General features: G+C 42.1%; 1 protein-coding gene across 41 annotated transcripts in view; it reads right to left on the bottom strand.

Moving 5' to 3' along the window:
* Positions 1-177: 177 nt before the first annotated feature.
* mapta (microtubule-associated protein tau a) overlaps positions 178-13,723 on the bottom strand; it is a 44,186-nt gene continuing 30,640 nt past the window's right edge. For 21 of the 41 annotated variants that reach the window (XM_020711983.3, XM_020711975.3, XM_020711982.3 and 18 more), the window contains 6 exons: positions 13,054-13,146; positions 12,797-12,889; positions 10,916-11,008; positions 10,115-10,196; positions 6,530-6,636; positions 178-3,430 (listed from right to left, as the gene is read on the bottom strand). In XM_020711983.3, the coding sequence (XP_020567642.1) occupies positions 3,233-3,430; positions 6,530-6,636; positions 10,115-10,196; positions 10,916-11,008; positions 12,797-12,889; positions 13,054-13,146 (666 nt within the window). In that variant the 3' untranslated portion in view covers positions 178-3,232. Of the gene's footprint in view, positions 3,431-5,050; positions 5,196-6,529; positions 6,637-10,114; positions 10,197-10,915; positions 11,009-12,796; positions 12,890-13,053; positions 13,147-13,723 lie in introns of all 41 variants that reach the window. The other 20 variants (XM_078937874.1, XM_078937871.1, XM_078937868.1 and 17 more) reach the window with 10 other exon arrangements.

The raw sequence follows: 13,723 nt of genomic DNA on the forward strand, positions 1-13,723 counted from the left end.
ATTTTTCTTCTTTTTTTAGTAAAGCAAGATGTCAATGTACCTGTTTGATTGTTGCAGCAGTTAACCTAATCAAAACGCAGAATCGTTTTTTCGTTTTTGTAAATAGTACCATTAAAACATTTATGTTTAACTTGGAACCGCCGCTCCGGTCTCAGTCATTCACACACAACAAACAACCGACTTCGTAGCATTTATTTCAAATACACATATACAGCAACAAGAATCAGTTATTGATCAGATGCACAATGACGACAGCCACATTTCCACAACTGTACAGCGTCAGAAGGAAGGAGGGCGGCGAGTCCTGGAACCAACCCCATTTCAGTCCTGCATTCAGAGAAGCATGGTCTACTGCAAACAAAATAAAGATAAAAACAACCCCTGCATGCAGATTAGGTGACAAACACCCAGAGTTAAACCAAATGTGGAAATTTTGCACACCAAAACCCTTTCAGCGAGTAAATCCAGTATAAACATCTTTAGAATGCATGAGGAGGTCGGCCTTTGAAGACGTGCATGCATAAGCACTTGTGAGCGCCTGGCATAGATTACTAGCAATACAGCAGGATGAGTTCACGGTCCAAAAGAACGCAGGAACAACTACGCCTCTATCATTTAGGGCCGAGTCGTTTGCAGGAGGGAGAATCTAGAGCATGCTTTTATTTTGAAAGTCCCTTCAGCTGCGGAGAACGACGCGCTCTTATTTTGGCCAACCAGGTGGCAAAGTGTTGGGGACAACGAAACACGGTGTTGCATTCAGGGACGTTCGTGAGCTCTAGTGAATTGGTGCTGTACAGTTTGTCCCTCTGACGCTCGGCAACAGTAATTCTGCTGGAATAGTTTTTTTTTTTTTTCCTCATGCTGCAGCTTTTCTATCCTTAAAGTGATGCTCTAGATTCAAAGGCAGTAAAGGAATACTTTTTTTTTTCCTGTTGCAACCTCCCTATGTTTAGGATCTTTCATAACTAATAAACAATATTTTGCCTATCCTTAGTGCGTATGGCAGTTTGAATACTGAAAGCGGCGACAAGCACAACCCATGGACTCAGAAATGACACGTAGCAAGCTGTAGCACATTTACAATGAGAGCAGTAAAAAAAAATACACTAACAGCAGCAGGCACAATACAAATGTCTGTTTTTTTCCATATCAAATACATGTCATATCCACAGAAGATTATAAAACTGTGCCCAACACAAAGCAAAGGTTCCTAGTCTAGCCGTTTCTGTTGGAGGCAAAAATTCAGCTGCTGAGAAGCCGAGTCCTTCCTGTCAAAGCCAGCGAACGCGTCACGAACCTGAGAGGCGGAGCTTCTCTGCACTTTCAGGGCCACTTCTAAACCAGATCCCACACCAGCATCCTCACAAATGGGGTCTGTGTTTCAGGAGGGACCAATTCTAGTTCCCTTTCGAGTCTTAGGTCTGCAGGTCCAAACGGCTAAACTCCAAGTCCCGGTGGGAGGGGTCTTTCAGAGAGGAAACCTGATCAGCTACTGACCTGTTTCATTCAGAGCAAACAGCAGCCACTGCACTGAAGCCACGCCCACCGCGCCTCTACAAGAACAAGGATGGGTTGGGTCCATTAGTTGAGAGGCAAAACTAGACCCCCAAGGTAGTCGAGTTCAAGTCTCTCAAGTCCTTGTCAGAACTAAAGTCTATGATAAATAACTATGTAAGACCTAACTGACTCGGGTCTTAAAAGCACCAGTCCAAGTCAGGACTTGAGTCTAGTGAGTACAAAAAAGGAGATAGTCGAGGCTTTTTTGCTGATTGCGAGTTGGAATGCACCCTTCTCCCACAAGGGCTATTGTGGCAGCAAGAACTGACCCAAGTCCAAGTCAAGCCTCAAGTCTTAAAAGCACCTGTTCAAGTCAGAGATTAGAGATTAGGTGTCATGAGTACAAGTTTACTCTTTAGTTACTCTAGAAGGTGAACGGTCAACCAAGTCGAGTCTGAAGTCTTAGAACAGTGGTGCAAGTTGGAGCCCAAGTCTTTTTGGTACAAGTCTTTACTCCTTCATACTATTTGAAAGACGTTTGACACAAGTCCCAAGTTTCAAGTCTCAAAAGTACCAGTCCAAGTCTAGATCTGACGGTTCCGAGATGGAGTCCAAAATGATCTCTTACAACACAAGTCACTGCAATCACAACACAAGTCACTCTAGTCACTTCATGACGGGCTCAAGTCCAGTCACCAGTCCTCACTTGTAGACCCTGTTTCTATGGTAACGGTACAAACACTGAAGATTTGCTGGTCACTAGAACAAACGAGTCTGCACAAGTGAGCCGCAGCATCTGGGTTCAAGTCACTCGCATCGCTTCCCTTTTGCATTTGTGGGATTAGAACCAGCACCTCAACACGACTTGTTTAATGCAAAAAATACCTTTTTTTGCGTTTAAGATCAAAATTCTTTGTTTGGGGCGTGGCTTTTTGTTTGACATGCAGAATAACCAAAAACGCTTCAGTGACTTTGTGGGTGTGTTTGCCCCGCCCATATGCCCATTTTTGGAAAGTAGGTCAGTTTTTGTAAAACTTCTTCTCCAAAATGATCTGAATTCCTAAATGTTTCTGCACTGAAGGGATGAGACCGCAAAGCATTCTGGGAACCTTAGGGATGCTGGGATGGGGGAAGCTGGAGCCCCCTGCAGTCCTTTCGGGCGCTCGCTGGCTTTCACACAGACGGCGGCTCTTCTCAGCCGGCTTGTTTTTTTTTTTTGCCCCCGTTACCCCCCCGCAGCTGGAGGCGCAGCACGCCGGGACGACACCAAGCAGAGACAGCACTGAGGTCCAAGAAGCATTTTCCTGCCTCAACATTATTTTTTTTTGTTTGTTTTTTTCCTAAAAGCGGTTTGACCCTGTAGCTGTTCCCTCACCAAACATTCTGCATTCTCCTGCGTTTTAAGGGGAAATGAAAAGCAGACGCCCATGGAAAGGTGAGATCTGACAGGAGTTCTATGTAGCAGGACGTGTGCTGAGGTCAAATCACTTCTTCAATTCACGAGGGTTTGGTTCTGCTGGGGCGCCTTACGTCTTAAAGGGTCACCACAGAAAATGAGAGGAGGATCCACAGAGACAAATCAAAGAAATTTCGGCCTACTTATTCTTTTAGGACCTAACAGCCTGGAGAAGGTTAGCAGAGGATCACCAGTGAAGATGGGCAGCTAAAAAAAAGTCCTGTGAGAGTTAGGAGGAAGGCAGAAGAACTCCTCCACGCCGTCGCGCGGCGGACGCGCTCACAAGCCCTGTTTGGCCAGAGAGGCGGACACCTGGTCGGCCAGCGTGGAGAGCTGCGGAGAGTCCGCCATGTTGATGCTGCCTGAGGAGGACACGGTGCTGAGCTGGTGGGGGGAGTCTTCCAAAGACACGATCTCGGCGCCGTGGTCGGTGCGGGCCTTGGCCGTCTCACGGAAGGTCAGCTTGTGGGACTCGATCTGCGAGGAGGTCGGAGGAGATCGGTCAGCAGCCGAGCTACTGCAGAAACGGGGTTCCTGTTTTTTTTAAATCTTCTCCAGATCAGGAACTCCCTGATCTGGGAGGTGCAAGATCAGGATGGAGCCAGCCAGGACTGTCGAGGCTCCGTTCCATCTGTTCACTAAACCCAAACTAAACTGAGGCATTTGTGCAAAAAACAGCAGCAGAAACCACATTTTTCTGGATTTTCTTTAAAGTTGGGATGAGAAGAAAAATCTCAAAGACTGTTGTGTTGGTAGGCTGTAATTTTTCTGTTTTTCCTAGCCCTTGTGCTATCTTGTGGGGTCCAGATGACCCCACTCCCAATGTTAACGTGCCTAAGAGTTGAGGAAGTCTGCATGAGGGCGTCTTTACTTTGGTTTTATGTTTGAAAAACCCCCAAAACATTGATTTTATGTTATTATTCTGAACCAAAATAGGATTTTAATGGTATATTTGAACATTTCACGCAGCTTTGTAAGGTCCTTTTACTGCAACCCCTGATCATTAGTATCCAGATAAAAGATCACTGGATAAAACATATTTAGATTTTCAATCTGGAAATGATCAGAGAGTAGATATGAAACATTTGTGGAAAAATTAATAGATTTAAAAATAAATCATTTTAATTTAATTTTTTTTTTTTTTACATTTAAATTAAAAACGAATTTTTAAAATTATATTTGTTAGTATTTGAAAAACACATAATTTTTTTACGGTAAAAATAACCATCTTTATGTAGGACTGTGGCAGGATGCTAACAGGTCGTCTGCTTCTGTTCTAAAGAGGCTGAGGCTCATAGGTGAAAGGTCACATTGACCTCACAGTCAACCGCGGTGCGTCTCAGTGACGAAAGGGTTAAATGTTGCAGAGGTTTCCAAAGACAAATCTGTCTGATGCGTGTGACGCGGCTAATTGCTGTGCACAGCATGTGCAGCAGCATGTGCTGACAGCGTGCACACGATGCCTCACAGCCACGCAGCTCAGCTGTCAGAGAGTCCAGATCAAAGCCCGAATGACTGAAGGACCAGCTGAAATGGGAGATCTGCTCAACTTTACCATTTGTTGTTTTTTTTTTTAATATAGCAGGATGCAAAAACAATATCAAACTTTCAACAAACTCCAAATGAGCTGATTTAAAAAAAAATACTTTAATGAAATTTACTTTGGGAAATTTAGATTCAAGCCTAATGCCCTAACCATTTTGAAGCATAAATGTGTCAATAGATGCAAACTATAGATGATTTATGCAAGAAATCTAATTACAAAAGGAATCTGGAGCGCCCTCTGGTGGATAACAATGATAAGTGCAGAACACTGGAAAAGCTGCTGGATATTTTTGAATTCTTATTTTTGCTAAAGCAAAACATGGGTTCAGTATAGATAGATAGATATGTATTTTTTTTTTACCCAAATGGTATTGAAATCCATATTTTGCACTAAAGTCTTGATCAAATTCTCTTTTTAACTCTTTGCACGTTAATTTAAATCAGAAATGTGTTTTTTAAACTTGTTTTTTTTAACTTATATAACTGAGAGGAATCCGGCTAATAAAAGCAGCTCTCAGATGCAGCTGACTACTGCAGCCTGCAGATACTTACGGGAGTCCTCAATCTTTATGAGGGGGTGCGTCAGGATGGGTGTGATGGGTGCTGAAGGGACAGTCTGAGGTGACTGAGGGGGGGTGGTGATGGGGGAGGGAATGGAGAGGCTGTCTGAGACGCTCCCCTCTGCATCCTTCTCCCTCTACAGAGGAAGGCCCGTCAATGACAAGGCATGCAACAAAAACACAGGATGGTTTCAACACAAAGAAAACGATGCAACACAACATGAGAGAAATGACAACTGCAAATCAAGAAACATTCACAAGAAAAGAAAAAACAAAGCAGGATGGAACCAACTAAAAAAAACGGAGCCAAACACAGATGGAGGGTACAAAAAAAGCAGCTCTCATAAATGAGAAACCAAACAAAACTAAATTTTCTACAAAATTGATGAAGTTAGGAATTTTGTTTTTTTCTGTTTTTTAATCCCAATTTTAGTTGTTGACTATGTTGGATTTCTGGTCTGCGTAAAAATAAAAAAATAATATACAGAAGTAAATGTGAAAGTTCAAAGGCTCTTATTTTGATATAAGAGCAACAGTGTTTTATGAACCTAAAAGGTGTTTGAAATGCCACAAGAAAAATAAATTGTCAGAGTTGAGATTTTTTGTAGTATTTTCCTTAACCCTTGTGCTATCTTAGGTGACCTCACCCTTACATTGACGTGTTCTCCCTACCATGACAAAGGTGGATAAAGGTGGAAAGATTTCATGTAATTTATGGACACCAGTGAAGATCATAAATCATTGAAGAAAAAAGGTTCAGCGCACTGTCTAGTGGGTCTAGATGACCCAACTCCCAACGTTAAAGTGCCGAGGATAGCACAAGGGTTAAATTTCAAAATAAAAGCTGCTGCTGAACACAAATCAGGTAAACGAGGTCAAAATGAAATATTATGCAAAGGCTGATGCACATAAAGACCTATCCAAACTGAACAACCAATCACATTGGATAGAGAAAAAGCCTTCAGTCTCCTGAGTTAAATTATGGCTGTTGTCCTCATCCGACACTTTATTAATGCTGAGATTAGAAATAAAAATATCTGTAAATGTGGACTCGTGCAAAAAAAACAACACACAATTAAAAATGTTCAAAAGAATTTTTAACCTTTAAAATCCCCAAATATTTAAGATTATTTAAGATTTTTTCAAACATTTAGAAAAAATGAAATAGCATTTTTAAAGCTAAAATATCAATTTAACTGAAATAATTTTCATACTATTAAGTGTGTTTGGTCCTTTTATTTAATTATAAAAGGAACCTTTTCAGCAGCCTTTGTGCCTCAATGATCCTCAATGGGCAACGTGCAGCATTTACAAGATTTAACTGCTTCATAGAATGATTGCTTTTCCTAGCTACAAATATCTAAAAAAAACAATGTAATCAAACTTAAAAGGAGCTTTCTCCTTCTGAGAAGGAAGCAGAGAGACGTCTGTGACAGAGAGCAGCTGATGGCTTTTGTCATGGCGTTTTTACCCTTTTAGCCCCGCCTCCAGGAACGTGTTTGATGTTGTCCAGAGAGCCGATTTTCGACTGGACCTTAAACTCCAGCTTCTCGCTTTTAATCTCAATGTTTCCTCCACCTGGAACAGAAGAGAGGAGAGCGCCACCTTTACTAAAAAAAAGGAAGGGAAGAGAAAGCGTGTTCAGTGTCTTCATGGGAAGAATTTCAGGCTAAAACGGAGCAAAAGTCACAATGAAAACCTCATTTGTGACCTAAAGCTGTCCAATGAGGATCTGAAGTGATGATGTCATCACGCAACATCTTCACATCCTGTTACGTCTGTTGGCTTTAAACTGACAGTCATGTCAGGGTCAATGAAATCAATTGTGGTGTGCCTCAAGGTTCCATCCTTGGCCCCTTGCTTTTTAACATTTACAGGCTTCCTCTGGGGAATGTCATCAGGAGCCACAACATCAGCTTTCATAGCTATGCTGATGATACCCAGCTGTATATAGCTATGTCTCCTGATGACACACGACCAATACAAGCAGTTTTTAACTGTATTTTAGATGTGAAATTATGGATGGCAAATAATTTTCTGAAGCTCAATCAGGACAAAATGGAAATTTTAGTTATCGGTCCCGAAGCAAAGAGAGAGAAACAGTTTCTGAAGCTACAGGAACTTTCATTAAGCCTTTCAGAAACAGTCAGAAACCTGGGTGTTATTTTTGACTCTAAGCTAACTTTTATCCCACATATAAAACAGGTGGTTAAAACTGGTTTTTATCATCTTAGAAATCTGGCTAGAGTCCGCCCACTTCTCTCTCTTGCTAATATGGAGATGCTAATGCATGCTTTTATCATGAGTAAAACTGATTATTGTAACTCCCTGCTTGCTGGTCTTCCAAAAACAAACATTAGGAACCTTCAGCTTCTCCAGAACTCTGCTATGGGGCGCCGAATGTGGGCTCACATCACCCCAATTTTAAAATCCCTGCATTGGCTCCCCATATGCTTCAGGATCGATTTTAAGATACTTTTAACCGCTTTTAAATGTCTTAACGGTCTTGCGCCTTCTTATTTATCAGATCTTTTAGTAAAGTATGAGATCCTCTGGCACTGGTCTGTTAACCATTCCGTTTGTAAAAACTAAAACCTATGGAGAAGCTGCGTTTCAGCACTATGGCCCCCGTTTGTGGAACAGTCTGCCAGAGGGCCTGAGAGCCGCAGAGAGCATTAATGCTTTTAAGAAAAGCCTCAAGACGCATCTTTTTAACCTGGCTTTTAACTGATTTTTACTGCTTGTATTTATTTATTCAGTTAGTTATTTATATGTATTTTTTTATTTTTATTTTATTTATTTATCTATCCATTTTGTCTTGTTTTATGAACTTGAACCTGATTTTTAACGCATTATTTTAATTAACCTTATTTTAATGTTTTATTGTTTTTATCACTATCTTTACTTTTTTATTCTCATTTTTATTCATTTTTATTTCCGGTTCCTCCTCGTCAGCTGGAACCTCTCCCTCTGGGTCGGCTGCTGTTCAGCCACTGTGGCTCTAGATGGGGACCTGCATCACCGCTTAGCTGTGGTGGAGCGGTCCCCGCCTGTGATGCTGCATTTGGCTGGTTATGCGGCTGTTCACAGAGGGGGAGGTTCCAATTACCAGCGTTTCCAGCATCCTGTTTTTGTGCTCAGCCTATTTCTCATTGTATTATCCCATCAGTTAGGGGGTAGGAGGTGTGAAAGGAGTGGGGGGCTAGGTACGGGGAGGGGGGCCCTTTTTATTTATTTATTTTTATTTATTTATGTTTTAATCATCATGCTTGTTTTTAAATTTTGTTGTGTTTTAATGTAAAGCACATTGTTTTATATTTTTATATGAAAAGTGCTTCATAAATAAAGTTTGATTTGATTTTGATTTGATGTGGCGACTTGTTTCAGTATTTTTTCTGCTATACTCAAAATGAAAGCGCAGTGCTTCTGGGATTACAGCAAGGCAGAATAAATGCACGAATGACTGGTGGAGAGAAGTCACACAAAAAATCCTTCATCATTCAGATGCTCAAAAACCAAGGCCATATATGAAGAAAATTAAACTAAAAATGTCACTTCTGCGTGTTTCTTTATTCGGTTTTGTGACAAAGCAACTGCCATGGGCAGGGCCAAAGTCTCTGAGCTGGAATCCTGATCAAATCTGTACGGCCTGGATTGCTCCAACATTGTTCACCGTTTCTTTGCCATGCTAAGTTTTTTGGAGCAGACAGCAAAGAAAGAATTTCATTGTGCAGGGAAACACATTCCTTTACTGTGCATGTGACAATAAACCCTTTGAATCTTGAATCTAATGTTAGCTTGGGCATGTGAGGGGCAGTAAGCTAGAGGGAGAGAGTGTAAACAAAGGGTTGATGGGAAATTAGCCAAGGCTAACCCCTGCGCCAACAGTCCCGCCCACAACTCAAAAGCCAATTTGCCATGAACTCCTGCCGCTCTGCAGAAACTATGTCCTAGAAGATGACAGGATTTTGGCTAAAAATGACCTAATCATAATTAACAGACCACTGAAAAAATTTGATAATAAATCACAATATAGCTAAAGCAATGTGGTGTGCAGCTGCAAAGAACAGCAGAGTTGTTTCCCCCTGTAAGGAGGCAGCAGTGGATGCAGTTTAGTGTTCTGTGACAGAAACTCAGTTTTGAACGTTTTGCTTGTTCACACAAAGGGCAGTTTGGATAACAAAGGAATAATGATTATTAACCCTTTAACGCCGGAGCTTCAGTTCCAGTGTTGACATTCTAGTTCAACTATTTGAGCGGTTATCATGACTACAGCAGATCCTGTCGCAGAGAAAAGTGGCTCTGCGCCGTAATGCAACCCTTTACGTTAGTAATGTACAAAGCTGATATGGAAATCTGTTTTTCTCTGTCAAAATCAGCTGATGGATCCTGTAAACAACTGAATAGTTACATTATTTAGGTGTCACCAGCAATTAAATCCTGCAGATGCCAGGAGTCTGCTGAAAAACTGTGTTTGTCAGACAAGCTGTAATCATCGTAATACACTATGGGATAAAGTAAGGTTTTTTTCGTAATGTTCTTCATTTTCTTCCGATTAAGGATAGCCACAAATGTCATCATAGTCATTAGTCACAGGAGATATGATTGAATCATTGCATTTACAGCTTTGGAAAAACTCAAAGTCCTAATTCAACCTGTTTCCACGTACGTCCCTAATAGGAGAATGAATCTTAAGACAGCCAGCATAAACAGGTTTAGCTGTGACCACAGGTCAAGTCAACCAATCAGAAGAGACCCAATTCGCTGACTTGACCTGTGGGCGGGGCTTCAACCATAACACTTTTTAGATATTTAAACAAACACAAAAATGAACAACTAAATACTAGCAGACACTTTAAAAGAACACCAGATGGAGACTTAAATGAAGCATTTTACAACAAAAATCAACATTTATAAACTACAAATGTCTTTAAGTTCATGTTGGTGTGAGAACATCCAGAGAAGCAGAAAGACGGGCTAAACTCAACGTGGAGGACCGGCCTCTGTTCGAAAGCAGCAGCTCAGAGAGCAGTGGGGCTGGAAAAAGGCTTTTTACCTGGTTTGTGATGAATGTTGGCTTTTGATCCACACTTTGAGGTGACGGTGCTCAAATCGATCTTTTTGTGGACAATCTGAACCTGTAGAGGACACAATAAAAACACAAGGTGCCTTGTTAAAACCCAGAGGGAAACAGACCGCCGCTAACCTGTAATCCGGCATATTAGTTGGTTAAAAAGCAGGTTCATCAATTTGGAATGTTAACACACAAACTAGATTAAAGAAAAAACACTTAGATCCAAGGTGACAGTCTGAGCTCATGTTGAGGAGATAAACGCTGTTTTTTTTTTCATCCAAACATCAGAATGTGAGCTCATCTCAGCTTCGTCCGGAAACAAAGCGCTCACTTTCTCCCCACTGAGGTCATCAGGCTTTGTTTGACGAAGAGGCCCAGGACACAGGGTCCTCTGTCACGCCTGCCTCACAATCATTTCCTTTCACCTTTTGTCAAAGTAAGATGTTTACAACCAAACTCTCTAGCAAGCAGAAACATGAACACAAAGGAGAGAATCATGCTGGATTAGGAGCCCGTTTGGATGGGTGATTACAGTCAATCTGACAGATTGAACAGAATTATCAAACTCAGACTGGGACAGGAGCATCACATGTGAAATGCTCATGACCCGTCGCGGCTGATAAATCTGTCCGTGTTCGGAGGGAGAGTCAGGAGGGAGGTGTTCAGGGACACACGGGAGGTTTCGTGCACTCCTGCTGCTTCCTGAAGGTGCATTCAGCAGAAGCAGGAAGACACTCGTGGACGGCAGCCGCCCGTCTGCCGCCGCCCGCTTTTTCTACTCACATTGCCACCACCTGGAACATGACCTAAGTTATCTTTGGAGCCGCACCGGGACTGCACACTGCTCAAATCCAACTTCTTCTCATAAATTTGAACCTGAAAAGTTGAAATTGTTTTCAATAAACGAATGTAAACGAAAGCAGAGTAATGATGCAGACCAGAGCTGTGGATGCAGGTGCAGCATGGCCTGAACACAGTCTGTCTGTGTCTGGCTACAGAGCGGAAACACTGAGCAGCAGTCAGCCAAAAACCATGTAAGAAAACCTCGTCATTTCACACTGGGAAGCATTTTTTTTTAGGTTTGTTACCAGTGCTAAGTGACACAAGTCAATGCTTGGAGGCTGCTGAATAGGAAAAACTCTTGTTCTGATGAACTGGAGCTTCTGGGTTATGGATTGACTTTAGGATCCTGTAGTTTTTAAATGTCTTAACGGTCTTGCATCTTCTTATCTAAACCCTCACAGACCCCGAGACCCCCCGGCGCTGGTCTGTTAACCGTTCCGACTGGAAAACCAAACCTTTTCAGCATCAAGGCCCTCGGTTATCCCTTGTGCTTTCCTAGGCACTTTAACATTGGGAGTTGGGTCATCTAGACCCACTAGACAGTGCTCTGAACCTTTTTTCTTCAATGATTTGTGATCTTCACTGGTGTCCATGGATTACATGAAATCTTTCCACCTTAATCCACCTTTGTCATGGTAGGGAGAACACGTCAATGTAAGGGTGGGGTCATCTAAGATAGCACAAGGGTTAAAAAACAGTCTGAGGGCTGCAGAGATCATAGATGCTTTTTAGAAAAGGCTTAAAATCCATCTTTTGAACGCGGCTTATATCTATTTCGAATTAATTTAAAGTTATTTTATTTTTTTATTTTACACTAGATCCTGTGGGTTGGGTGTAGCTCTAGATGCATCGGCACCTTGCTGTGGTGAGGCTGGGTCCCCCCCTCCCATGATGCTGCACCTAGGTGGCTATGCAGCTGCTGCCAGGGGAAGATGTCCCATCTATTAGCTTTTTCCACCAAGTATGAAGATTGCTGCATAGATAAAGATTGATTGATCTTTACTGACCCTTGAGGCCAATTCTGTTTCTGTTTTTGTTTCTATGTCCATTTATAGCTGGATGTGTGACATCTCAGTCTCAGGACAGACACTCTGCCACAAGGCCACTTAGCTGCAGGCACTCCAGTTAATAATTGCCCTAAAATTGGGGAAACCATTTGACTTAGGAAGAAAAAGGAACCAGGTTCAGTTCACAAAATAACCACTAGGTGGCTTGTCAAGTGTATTTTATTAGTTCCCTTTTACTTAAATGCAACAAAATTCAACGAAATAAGGCATTCCTCTGCCTTCAAAGGTTTTTTTTCTGCACATTGAAATTTGAACATTAAATTTGATTTTTTTCTGGACATTAGTAATCCTGGATTGACCTTTTCATTTTTTTAGACAGGTTCTGATGAGCCTGTGGCTCAAGATCTCAATTTAAACAAGCACTTGTTAGTTCGGAGAAGAAAAGTCCGCCAAAGGACGACGGTGACGAGCCGCTCGGCCTCACGACAGGAACCCATGCCCCAGCTGCCCCAGAATCTGCTGACAGAAGCTCAGACGAGGCAGATTCAGCCTCTAGTGTCGATTCGAGAAACAGTGAAAGTGCAGAGAAGGTTACCACACAGTCATCGGAAACAGAAAAGTTTGGTCCTGCAGTCATGCAGTGTAGTCCACACACAGAAAGGAGCAGGGTTAGTGATGGGGGGTTGAGGTGGGACCGTTTCAGGATGCAGTTTTGAAAAAAACGGGCTGATCTGGATGAGCCAGAGAGCGCTGGACACCTTACTGAGAGGATTTGTTTGGATGCTGAACGGTGAGCGAGTCATCCCGTACTCACATTGCCGCCACCAGGAACATGTTTGATATTGTCTTTGGAGCCACACTTAGACTGGACATTACTAAAGTCCAACCTCTGCTCAAGTATTTTAACCTGGAAAAGTCACAGATCAGGGCAAGACACGGTTACCGAGGAAGCAGCACCGCAAGTGAAGTGTTACACACAACTGTAATGACAGGAAGTCAGTGTTGTGGAACCAAAACTAACGAAAAGCTTCAAATTCTCATATTTAAAGCTCTTCCTTTTAAAGGTCTCACCTTTCCTCCTCCAGGTGTGTGCTTTATGTTGTCTTTAGAGCCACAGCGGGACTGGACACTTGATAAGTCCAGCTTCTTGTCAAGGATTTGGACCTTCAACGTGCGAAAATAAAGAAAAGCGATAAAATAAGGGAGGCTAGAGGAGGGGGAAGCCTGGGGAGACGTTTTAAAGGGATGAGAGATTGATCTAAGAAGCTGCCGTCTGCAAGTTTGCCGTCATTAATCAGAGTGTCTCTGTCTGCGGGGAGCAGACTGGCTCTTGGGGCCAATCAGGTCTTGTTGAGTCTGGAGCGGATTTCACCTGATGTTTGAATATTAATGTAACTCCCAAAACTCAGAGTAAATCCTACTAACGTGCAATATTTAATATTTTAATTTTTCAAAATTGCCAGAAAGAAAGAGCACAACGGACGGACGGAGTCAGAAAACAAATGCCAGTGAGGCAAACGTTAAAACTGATGGTTTTCCTGAAGACGTGGCTTTGGATTCCTGTAGATTCCTAAACTCACTTTAAGGCGTTCCACATCTGTGATTCGGCTTAAGTGCATTTGCAAAACACATAAGATGAAGGAGACATAATATGAGTCACATTAAATTAATTTAAGATTTAAAATGATCAGGGATCTTGATTCTGGATTCCAAATAAACCCAGAGGAAGACTGTGAAGATC

The sequence above is a fragment of the Oryzias latipes genome, chromosome 19 (assembly GCF_053564925.1).
Source record: "Oryzias latipes strain Hd-rR chromosome 19, Olatipes_Hd-rR_3.1".
In the NCBI taxonomy this organism is placed as follows: Eukaryota; Metazoa; Chordata; class Actinopteri; order Beloniformes; family Adrianichthyidae; genus Oryzias; species Oryzias latipes.